Raw genomic sequence first — 12,695 nt, forward strand, 5'->3', positions numbered from 1 at the left:
AGATCAACAGCAACAGTGGTAAATCATGCAGATAGCATGCTCCCTTAATATGATGTAATGAAAATGGTCCTTTACCTCTGTGGGCTTCCTCCCCAAAACCCATACTCCCAGCTTTATCATAAAGAAAACATGATCAGACAAATCCCAAGGGGGGGGGGGGGGCATCCTGCAAAATACCTGACCAACACTCCTTTGAACTCACAAGATCTTCAAAAACAAAGTCTGAGAAAGTGTCATGATCTAAAGGAGCCCAAAGAGATATGACTAAATGTAAAAGATCTTAGATGGGATCCTGGAACCAAAAAAAGGACATTAGGTGAAAACTAAAGAAATCTGAATGAAGTATGGACGTTAGTCAATAATAACATCTTAATGCTCTAAAACTGTTCTAAAATTAAAAGTTTGTGAAGCACCTGGCTGCCTCAGTCGGAAGAGCATGTGACTCTTGATCGCAGGGTGGTGAGTTCAAGCCCCATGTGGGGTGCAGAGATTACTTAAATAAATTAATTAAATTAAGTTTGTTTAAGGGGCGTCTTGGTGGCTCAGTTGGTTAAGGGTCTAAGTAGGGTCCGACTCTTGATTTCGGCTCAGGTCATGATCTCACAGTTGTAAGTCCAGGCCCTGCTGTGGGTTCTGGGCGGACAGTTCAGAGCCTGCTTGGGATTCTTTCTTTCTTTCTTTCTCTCTCTCTCTCTCTCTCTCTCTCCCCTCCTCCACTTGCACTCTCTCTCTCAAAATAAATAATTTTTTTTAAAGTTTGTTTTAAAAAATACTATCCAGAAAGATGAAATCAAATGCATATATACACATGTGTCTGCAGATTCTCAAGAAATTTATAGGCTACTCAGAGCCAAGCAAGCATCAAGCATTTTCACAAACTTTAATGAGGGACATACAAATAGTTATTTTGGACAAAGTCCAAATCTACTCCTGTAAAATAACATATGATCCACAGGGAAGGTGGCAAGTCTGTCTTTGTATTGACACACATTGCTTTCATTTGCTGAATCAGCTCCATACCCCACCAATCCCAAGAAAATGTTTAAAAAACAAAACAAAACAAAACAAAACAGGGGCACCTGGGTCTGTTGAGCATCTGACTCTTGATTTCGGCTCAGGTCATGATCCCAGGTCGTGGGATCGAGCTGGGTGGGCATCAGGCTCCACACTTAGCATAGAGCCTGCTTGGGATTCTCTTTCTCTCTCCCTCTGCCCCTCTCCCTGCTCGTGTACACAATCTCTCTCTCTCAAATTAAACAAACAAACAAACAAACAAACAAACAAACAAAAAAAACCCATGCGTCTTTTCCAGGAAGGCTACCATAGCAGCAGAGGTCAATCAGCTTGCAGCTTTGCTGTAGATGGTGAAAATCTGACGATGTAATTTCCTTCAATTAGGCTCCTACTTGGACTCTGTCTTCTTCAGGTTGACAATCAGTCTGTGGTAGAACACTTGACTATACAATGTGTGCATATTATTTTAAAGGTAACTATCATTATCTGAATGACTAACTCAGGAATTTAGAAACATCAGGACCCTTGTACAAGTTCTATACACTGATAAGAATGAACTAAAACAGAAACACGTATCCTTTTCTCCCTTTGAAAGACAGTATAGGATAACAGACTGAATGTTCTAGAGTCAGACCTCAGGTCTGTGATCAAATCACAATTGTGCCACTTACTAGCTGTAAAGTTTTGGGTATATTCCTTACTCTCTCTGTTCTTCATATGTAAAATAAGGACAGTAGCACATACTCTGTGAGATTATTGTGAGGATTAAATTTAATACAGGTATAAAAAATAATAAATAAATAAATTGGTTAATTAATTCATTCAACACATGTAAAGTGCCTAGAAGAGCGTCTGGCATGTGGCAAGCACTCAAGTGTTACTATTACTGTCCTCTTCTCATGATGGTAACTATTTGTTAGTCATAACTCAGAACTCCACAAACATTTAGGTCACTAACCATACTTTCGACCTAATAGTGTTACTAGATGGCAAACTATATGTGTACTGAAGACAAAATGTCTGACGAAGCAAGGATTCAATGAAACCTTTTAGCTGCTAACAAGCTACAGTAAGAAATACAAGATGACACCAGCGTTTCTGGCATGTGTTTTTTTTTTTTTTTTAACCTGCCAAGTAATAACCTACAAGCAGGACCCAACAACCTTAGGTGCAGGGGGAGGGGAGGGGAAGAGAGGACTGTGTGTGCATGATCTGCGGTTGCAGGCCTCTGCCCTTCTTTTGGTAAAAGTTCACAAGTGAATCTTGAGCCATGGGATCTACTACCCTAAGACACAAAAAAGCAGAGAGAACACCAAGTCACTGAAGTTGCTGTAGTTTTAGACTGGAAAAACAGTACAGTAGTCTCCCCTCATCCTTGGTTTCCCTTTCTGTGGCTCCCTTACCTGTAGCCCGCTGTAGTACGGAAGCAGATGACCCTCCTTCAGATGCACGTTCAGGTCAAGAGTAGCCTGGTGCTACTTCACAATGCCTGTCATTCACCTCACTTCATCTCATCACATAGACACTTCATCATCTCCCATCACCACAGGAAAGGTGAGCTACCACAAGTCACCGATGTTTTCAAACCTGAAGAACACAGGCAACGGATGGCCTAGAAGCTATATATCTAATGGGCATAAAATGAATTTACCCTGATCTTTCAAACAAGAGCAAGTACCAACCAAGTCTACCGACTGCATCCCTGAAATCCAAGGATCCCATGTAGATTCTACCCAGAACAAAGTCAAACTTAGAAAGGCCTCAAGCAGCATTAAACAACACTAACTTCCTTCAAGCTTCCAACACAATTCAACAATGATGCAGTGCGGCACAGTATTGCTTGAGGCAACTTGCAGAAGTGTTGAAAACTAGAAATGAGAAATTTCCAGGGGTGCTTGGGTGGCTCAGTTGGTTAAGCATCTTGATTTCGGCTCAGGTCATTACCTCTTGGTTTGTGGGTTGCGATCTGCACTGTCAGTGCCGAGCCTGCTTGGGATTCTCTCTTCCTCACTCTCTGCACAACCACCCTCAACCCACCCCCCCACCCCCGCCACTTGTGCTATCTCTGTCTCTCTCAAAAGAAATAAATAAATAAACTTAAATTAAAAAAAAAAAAAAGAGAGAGAGAGATGGGAAATTTCCAGGCACTGTATATGATAATGGATAGATGCTCTCTTCCTGCTTCTATCAGCATTTGCTACATTAACTCAACATAGTCATGCGTGACTGGGTGGGGGTGGGGGGGGAGGGATGGGGGGTGGGGGTGATGGGAGGGAGGAGAAGTTGGGAGAAGAAAGTAAGAAAGAGGGAGGAAGGGAGGGGAATGAGAACGAAAGAGCAGTTGCTGCCCTAACAATACTACTGCGGGGGTGAAGCCAGATCAAATGTTTTTTTTCATACTGTTCCAAAGTTATTTACGGTAAAAACCTCCAGCGTGACCCTTTCAGGCACAAACAAAGCCTTGTTCTTTCTTAACAACTAGTCCCTTGATTTCCCACACATTACGTTGAACAATGAGGTTGGGGGCACAGGATAAAGCAGATGACATCAACCTCCCTCAAGTTGGAGGCTTGTTTGGGAGCCCAAATTCTGGTCCGTGGCCAGCTAGCTGATTTCAACAGAAGGCTCTACTTGTCCAGGCTGCCAGACTGAGTATGCATATGGGGGCAATGGCTCAGGATCAACCACCAGTCAGCAATTCACACAAGAAACAGCATAGAAGACACTGTACCCGCTAGATTACCTTTATAAATCTTTTCCATTTTCCTAGAAACTAGGCACAGTCTCCAGAAATCATCATAAAGACATGGCATAGCAATTTCGATTTTATTTTTATTTATTTATTTTTATTAGAGAGAGAGAGAAAGAGCACAAGTGGGGGGGGGGGGGGCGGGAGGAGGATATCCCAAGCAGGCTCCATGCTCAGTGCTGAGCCGGACATGGGGCTCGATACAACTCTGGAATCATGACCTGAGCTGAAATCAAGTGGGAAGCTCAACGGACTGAGCCACCCAGGCGCCTCACCAATTTCAACATCTAAGCAGCCCCTTCTCTAGGTCAGTTCAAAACAGAGAAGGCTGTAGACAACTTTTCACCGAATAAGAGAAATTTAAATGAAGTAACATGATGTTTACCTTTTAGAGAGAAGGAAACACAAGGTCAGAAATCAGAATATACTACAAAAAGAAACTAGCTTTTAACACTATTAAATGTTAATGTACCAATTGGCCTTCTGTACCAAACCACCTATTTATTGAATCGTTTCTAACCCACTGGATGATAATCACATCACATGTAAACCTAAAAGAGACAGATTTTTCTCAACAGAAAAAGATCAGTTCTCAGTATAGATTCCAGTAATAATAAACGGAAATAACTGTTTCAAATAAAGTAATCTCAAAACTATATCATTTATATATGTATATATGTACACCCTCCCCCCAATCTTTTCATACAGCTTTCAGTTGGGGGTGGAAACAGTTAAAAGCCATGGTTTCCCAGCTGCCAAGATACTTCTTGATCATTTTTAGGCTTAAATTATGATAGGCCTATGACTCAAGGCTGAACTCCTCAAATGATCGGTTTGGCTTTCTCATCTATAAGCTAGTTGGGAAAGATTGGCACCACAACTGGGTATAACATCCAAATAAAAAATGATTACATTTAGCAAAATGAACTATTAATTAGCATTAGCACTCTTGAAAAAATGACAATGAAAAAAAAGTTAGACCAATTAGATTATTTGGAAGAGGCTGAAAAAGTATAAATCATTTCAATTATTACCATTAGGCTTTTCTTTCCTTTTGGGTGATGATTATGACAACTCTTCACAACTGCTTTTTGCACTCTGTAAACTATTTGTAATGTACAAATCACCCTTAGGCAACAACTCATCTCATCACCTAAAACTAATTCATCCTCCAATTTGCACTATTAATAAGCATTCTAAATGATAAATGGTATTGGAGCTTATTAAACTATTATGATATCATCTAGTCTTAATGAAAATGTGGTTTTCAATTCAAAATCAACAGAGTTGAGATTCTGAGTTCCTACAACAGGCTTATTATGGGCCTGAAGCAATGAAAAAATTTCTATATTCACTATAAATGATGAGTCAATACATCCTGCTTCAATTTCGTATAGCAAAGTCTTTAAATCTGATACTGTTCAGCCTGAGTTAGCCTCATTTTGTGAAAAAAAAAAAACAAAAAAAAAACAAAAAAAAAACAAAAAAAAACCAGGGAAGGGTGGTATGGGATAAATTCACTGGAAATCTCAGCACAAAACACATCTTAATATAGGCCTGAAGCAGAAATCTTTAGAGTCCCGCCCATCATTTCAATCCATTTCCATTCAGAGAGGCCTTCCCTGACCACTCAGATGCTCTACCCCTCTGTTACTCCCTACCCCCTAGTGTCTGATTTTTCTTTATAGTACTTGTCACTAGCTGCAACTGTGTGTGTTTTTTTAACCTGTTTTTGTTTCTAACTAGAACTCAAGGGTTTTGTCTGCTCTCCATCCCCATTTCCCCAGCTAGGTCTGGCATATATTAAATATTAAAATATTCATTGCATGAATAGGAAAATCACAAACAAAATCCTCAGAATTCTTCTCATTATAACATTCTTTATCAGGTCACTGCAATGACATACGACAGGGGAGTCAGATTAGCAATTTTCATTCAGAAGAGAGGAAACAAAAGAGTAATAATATATATGACCTGAATAATCCCCTGAATAATAAAGAACCACCTCAATTAGTCCTTCCAACACTTCTATGAGCTCTATCATCGCCCTGTCACATATCAGGGACTCAAGGAGAAGGGTTAAGTAATTCCCTCAAGACCATACACCATTTAAGTGGTGGAGTTGCTGAGATTTGAACTCAAATCTGTCTAACTCCACATCCAGGGTCTTTCCACTCAACTCTTATTTATAAGGCTAATATACTTGACTCAGTTGTACAATAATGAGTATACAGTACATTGAACTTAAGACACAGGGATGAATGAGACACGGAAGACTTCACAAAGTAAGCACCATGCTACATCAAAAGTGCCATGTCAAACAGGTTATAAAGAAGGCACACAGAAGGGGTGTGCAGCCAAACACTGGTCCAGATTAAGAGAACACTGCATTCAAGGAACTGCACGAGGTTCAGTACGGTTGGAGTCAGGAGTGGGAGGAAAGACATGAAGAGGAAGGAAGAGGAGAAAAAAAATCAGAGATACGGCTAGGACACTGCCAATTCATTTGTCCATTAATTTCTGATGTTGAAGTCCTACTATGTACTATATGCCAGGCACTGTATTAGACAGGCATTTCAATGGCGAATGAAATACAATCTCTGCTCAAGGAGTTTAGAGTCTATGTAAGAAAACACAAAACTGTGTATATAAACACAGAACTACAACATACAGTGATACATGAAAACATTGATATATTCGCTGGACATTAAGGTACTCCCTGACAGGAAGAAAGTGCATTAGGCCAATCGAGGCACTATATTCACAAAGACCCTTATGAGAGAGACTGCCTTATTCAGAGCAACAACGAAATGCCAAGTCCGGTTGGCTAAATTTTACACTACAGAAAGCCTCCAGCTCCCCTCTTAACCTCAGCCCAAACCATGGCTGCTTGAACCAAGGATGGACAAACCACCAAAGAGAAGACAGTCAGTAGGCTGTGAGAAACCTGAAATGTGGCCTGGCGTATAAAAAAGAGCTGAACCAATCAGATTCTCTCACTCAAGAGGTATACTTCAGAAGCAGAAATGATGCACAGAGAATTCTTGGGCAGAGTGTGGGGCACAAGTGGTCAAAATTTAAAAGAAAGTGAATACATGCTATGAAAAAAGGTTGCAAACCGTGATAAGGGACTGGATCAAGCCCACAAAAGTGTTCTGTGGCCTGAACAGTATATTACATTTTTAAAAATGACACCCAGCTTGTGGTCTCTAAAATACCATTCCCCACAAAAATGGACAGAACTCCTTGGAGGAACCGCCACTTCCAGGTCAGTGGTTGCGCAGACGAAAGATGAGCCTAGGATACCTTGTTCCACAAAACAGGGAAGCTATCAAACCCTAATGGGGTTGTGTTAAAATAAAAGGCTACAGGAACCAGAGGGACATGTGAGCCTAAAGAAAGAATGCAAGTGATAAAAACAATGACTCTAAAAATGGAAATAACAAAAAATGATTTCAGTATAATACTTCATTAAAATAACACCTTCTTCAGACTACATTGGAAATGACAAAGGCAACTCTCTCTTACTCTGAAAATTGTCAATTAGAAGGAATGAATTCTGCATTTATCCTGCCTTTTCTACATGAATTAAAAATTTTAGGGTAACCAAATGGTTTTAAAAGTTGATGAATTCTTGGGGCGCCTGGGTGGCGCAGTCGGTTAAGCGTCCGACCTCAGCCAGGTCACGATCTCGCGGTCCGTGAGTTCGAGCCCCGCGTCGGGCTCTGGGCTGATGGCTCGGAGCCTGGAGCCTGTTTCCGATTCTGTGTCTCCCTCTCTCTCTGCCCCTCCCCCGTTCATGCTCTGTCTCTCTCTGTCCCAAAAATAAATAAACGTTGGGAAAAAAAAAAAATTAAAAAAAAAAAAAAGTTGATGAATTCTTTAAGAATAATTCCAGCTAAGGGACACCTGGGTGGCTCAGTCAGTGAAGCGTCTGACTTCAGCTCATGATCTCGTGGTTCATGGGTTCAAGCCCCGCATCAGACTCCATGTGGTTCGTGGGTTCGAGCCCCCATCAGACTCCATGCTGAGAGCTCAGAGCCTGGAGCCTGCTTTGGATTCTGTGTCTTCCTCTCTCTGCCCCTCCCCTGTTCGCACTCTGTCTCTCTCTCTTAAAAATAAATAAACATTAAAAATTAAAAAAAGAATTCCAGCTAGTAAATATGGAAGGAATAACAAAATTAGAAAATCATCATTACACAACCTTAATGAAACAATAAATTCGCACAACAGTCAGCAATAGACTCAGAAGTAAAAGAATGATGAGAAGCTTTACAATGGAGACTTTGGGCCGCTATCACCTTAGGTAGGTAGAATAATGCCCACCTCTCCAAAGATGTCTACACCCTAATCCTCAGAACCCATGAATGTTATAGTGCATGGCAAAAGGGGGTTTGCAAGTGTGATTAAATTAGGGTCTGTGATAAGGAGATTATCACAAGGGTCCTTATAAGGGAAAGAGAGAAGCAGGAAAATCCGGAGATGATGGAAGCAGAGGAGGGAGGGGGAGAGAGACGGTGGGAAAGAGGGAGAAAAAGCAAGATTTAGAGATACTTATTACAGGCTCTGAGGATGGGGGAAGGGTCACCAACTAAAGAATGCAGGCAGTCTCTAGATGCTGGAAAAGACAAGGAAATGGATTCTCTCACCTAGAGCCTTCAGAAACAATACAGCTTTGTTGACACCTTGATTTTATGACTTCTACCCTCCGAATTGTCAGATAAATAAATGTGTCTCGTTTTAAGCTACTGAGTTTGTGGTGATTTGCTACAGCAGCAGTAGGACGCTAACACAAAGGTGAACCCACTGATCAATCTTAGCACTGAGAGGCACAGAAAGTACTGTGTGCTTTGCTGCGATGCCGCATGAGGCATACAGCACCCACGAAGTACTCTTCACCGAAAAGATAAACCTGAAACTAACTGCAGCACGTCTTTAGAGCTGATTCCTTTTACAAGAAACACGGGGAGCAGAACTGTTTGGATGATACCTCAAGGAAGTAAACAGACAAAGCCGCAGTGTAGGACATTTTACGGACAACTGACTGACAATACAACTGCCAAGACTCGATTAAAGAAGACTTGAGAGATCTAAGAAATTAATTTAAAAACATATTTCTGAGACAAGTGGAGAAACCTGAATATGAATTGAGTACTACTGGATAGCATTATTAATTTTGTGAGGAGTATGGCCACATAACACCGTGACTACGTGCTTAAAGGAACTCATGCTGAAGTGTGCAAGACTGAAATACCATGATATCTGGGATTTACTTTAAAACAATTCGGCATACGGGCACTAGGGCGGGTCAGTCGGTTAAGCATCCGACTTTGGTTAAGCATCCAACTTCCGGCTCAGGTCGAGATCTCTTGGTTCGTGAGTTTGAGCCCCGCGTCGGGCTCTCTGCCATCAGCGCAGGGCCTGCTTCAGATCCTCTGTTCCCCCCCCCTTTCAGCCCCTCCCCCACTCGTGCTTGCTTTCTCTCTCTCAAAAAAAAAAAACATTAAAAAAAATTCAGCATAAAAATTCCTTCAGCATGAGAAGGAGAGGCAGTTTCGATGAAACAAGTGTGGCAAGACCCTGATAAGTATTGAGTCTGGGTACTGTATTTATGGTGAACTGACCATACTCTTCTCTATAAAACTGCAAACAAACCATAACCAAACCAATTTGAATCAGTTGATGACATTTAAAAATCAGGAGATTTCACATCAAAACCTGGATTTCTGACTTCATGTGAAAAATTAGATGTGACAACAAGGCCTACATCAAGAGATCGGTACTGGCTACCCCAAATTAACAGTTCCCAGCGTCTCCCAGGTATCATCACTGCCACTGTTTATAATCATATCTGTCCCAATTCATTCATTTATGTTGCCTACCTGGCATTTATTTGGGTTTAGGATCCCAGGAGTAATCCAATTAAACTGGTTAGAAGCAAGAGAATGAAGCACACGTGGGGAGACCAACTGAGTGATGGCAAAATGTTAGCTTTGTTGAGGTGTCTCCAGCAGTCTTGGAGGCGATATAATTCACATGAGGCCATAAAGCTAAACTATGCTTCCTGTATTTATTAACGGCTTACTAGAAGGCAGGCCAAATGCTTGATATTCTGGAAAATATGAACATGAAAATAATTCCTGCCCTCGGAATACTAACAATCTAATAAGAAAGACGAGATATAAAGACAAATAGCTACAATATCAGATGAAAATAAGTTCAGGGTACTGTTCAGGGTGGCTCATACCTAAAATGCAAAATGGGGAGTGACCAAATACATAAAGCTCCAGAAAGAGACCATAAAGAGCGCTACAGAGCACGCTGGAAAATTTAAACTTTATCAGATGAGCAACAGTGAGCCACTGAAGGGTTTCAAAATATAAATATAAATCAGAGGGGACAACACTGGAGATGAGAGTAACATCTCCTTTATTGCTCAAATTCTCTTATTCTATGCACTACATCCTTTGAGGAGTCAGCAGCATGACTCTCCAAACACTGTATCTAAACCTCTGAAATTATATGATCACAGCTTTCTTGGTCAGACAGAAGTTTGGTATCTGAAGAGAATAATGAAAGAAAAGGTCACTGAGCAAACCCCTAAAAATAGTTTATATCTCCCAAATAAAATATAAATAATTACCACTACTGGGTTCCAATACCTTAAACATAAATTATGGTCTTACTATACCCGAAGCTCTATTAAAAAGTAAAAAGGTTTCTTCCTATTTAGTCCAAGACCCATTTTTCTTAACAAACTGTGCGTTTATCCCGAATGAATAAAACAATCAAAGCTTTATGGGTATCCTGTTATATTAACTTTTCAAAGACAGCGCTGGTCATCCTAATGGCACAATAGGGCCAAACTGGCATTACGGTAAGTAGTTTGTCACCATCAACGAATACTGTTGAAATCTTGCATAAAAATTGGCCAAATCCAAACTCTGGGGTACCATTAAAGAAAATACTACAGAGTGACCATTTTGTGACCAACGATCGACTTTAACCAATCACAGGTATTACAAATAAAAAGCAAGGCGAGTGTATGACTGCAGTCCTTTTCTTTCACCTTACTGTACTCCCAAACCAAGAATTCCAGCTCGGACATCAATTTATTCTACATCGCTCTAAGCCTCAGTCTGCTCACGTGTAAGATGAAACCAACGGTAACGAACTAAATAGTATCATATGTAACGTGGCACAGGACCTGACACACAGCTAATGCTCAACAAATAACGGTTTTTATTATTCACAGTAAGCTTCAGCCCTTCCATGATTTTCCTGCAGGTTTCAGGGGGTCTGATGATGACAAGCCCGACACATACTCAACACGCAGAGGCCTCTTCGGAGAAACAAGTTCCAGTTCAAGATAACTAGGACCGGAACACTTACAGGACCCCGACCACGACCAAAGTCGAGGCCGCCCCAGCTCTGCGGTCACCGCATCCAGCAAGGCCTCGCGGCCCTTGTAAGGGTTCCCTGGCATTGGCGCCCCGCCCCGCCCCGCCAACTCCGACCAGCCGGATGAGGGGGCGGTCTCGACCGCGCACCCGTCGCGCTTCAGGGAGGCCAGGCCACCCTCCAGGCCCCAGGCCGCCCCCCCCCCCCCCCCCGGTCGACGCCTACGGTCTTCCCTCCCCGCGCCGCCCACTGCCGCACCTTGAGGTGGGTACGCAGGCCGCCAGCGCCCCCAGACTGGTCGGTGATCTCGTACGCGCCCGTCACCAGCAGGTCCTTGTGGATCTCCTCGCGGAGGCACTTGCGGGAGTTAACGGGGAGATGAAAGGAGATGGCGAGCACCGAGCTGGGGCCCAGCAGGAATAAAACCAGCACCGCTAACGGGGAAGGGCCACGCTGAGCTGGTGGGCCACACAAACCAGACATGGTGCCGGAGACGGTTCACCTCCTTGGGCCTCTACCGCGCCGGAACCGGGAGGTCCCACGTGACTCACCTCTGACCGAATGCCGTGAGCGCCATTTTGGAGACTGGCAAATAAACGAGGACTATATGATAAATCTCTTGAAAGGGAAAACAGGATATGATACCACGTAATATCAATAAATTAAAATGGTTAAATTCGGTTTGCTAGAAGTTTCCCTCAAAAGTTTTATTTTTGTTAACCTTAGTAACCGCTCAGTCAGCCGTAACAAGTGTGGGCAGCCCTGGAAGTAATTCTTTTTTAACTTCCGGAAGTAGTGCCCGCGAGTTTTTAAGGTCGGTGATACCATAGCAACCAAGCACCAATAGGAAACGGCCACAAAGGCCCTTGGTTAGTCCCGCCCATTGGCCTCCAAGGCCCGCCGATCGGGGCGCAGGCAGATGTGCCTTCCCAGCACCTTGCTGCCTTGGTGACAACTGGGACGTTGAGCACTAGAGAAGAAAACTTCGAGAGGCTGAGCGGAAAGATTCTAATTTGGCTATTAGGCGAGCGGAGCCAGTATCTCAGATTAGGTGTACGGGTTACCTGATGAATGTGAGCTGGGCGTAGGCACAGATCGTGCACCTGAGCACAGTAACTGCTGGAGTAACTGCTTTCTGAATGTGCATCTTATTTAGTAAACCTCAGGCACCTACTATGTTAGGTAACATTCAACGAAATTTGGATTTTGTATTTTCTTTTTAAAATTTTATTTTTAAGTAATCTCTGCACCCAGGGTGGGGGCTGGAACCCACAACCCTGAGATCAAGAGTTGAAGGCTCCACCGGACTGAAGCAGTCTGGTGCTCGTGTATTTTCCATCTAAATTGAATAAAACACACTGTTTTAGTTCAGTCTGAAAAATGGAGCCGATGCCATTTACCAGATAAGCGTTGTCAAGTAATTACGTGTTTTTAATGCATAAACACTTTAGGGATCAAATAGGCTAGTCTGTAGTAAGTAAATGTACATGGTAATCGCTCATATGTTCTCTCATCAAATATTTATTGAGTA

General features: G+C 42.3%; 1 protein-coding gene across 1 annotated transcript in view; it reads right to left on the minus strand.

The window, feature by feature from the left end:
• TMED10 (transmembrane p24 trafficking protein 10) overlaps nt 1-11,695 on the minus strand; it is a 41,413-nt gene extending 29,718 nt beyond the window's left edge. The window contains exon 1 of the mRNA XM_030319602.2: nt 11,423-11,695. Coding sequence (XP_030175462.1) covers nt 11,423-11,647 — 225 coding nt within the window. The 5' untranslated portion in view covers nt 11,648-11,695. The remainder of the gene's footprint in view (nt 1-11,422) is intronic.
• Between the last annotated feature and the right edge of the window lie 1,000 nt (nt 11,696-12,695).

The sequence above is a fragment of the Lynx canadensis genome, chromosome B3 (assembly GCF_007474595.2).
Source record: "Lynx canadensis isolate LIC74 chromosome B3, mLynCan4.pri.v2, whole genome shotgun sequence".
NCBI classification, from domain to species: domain Eukaryota; kingdom Metazoa; phylum Chordata; class Mammalia; order Carnivora; family Felidae; genus Lynx; species Lynx canadensis.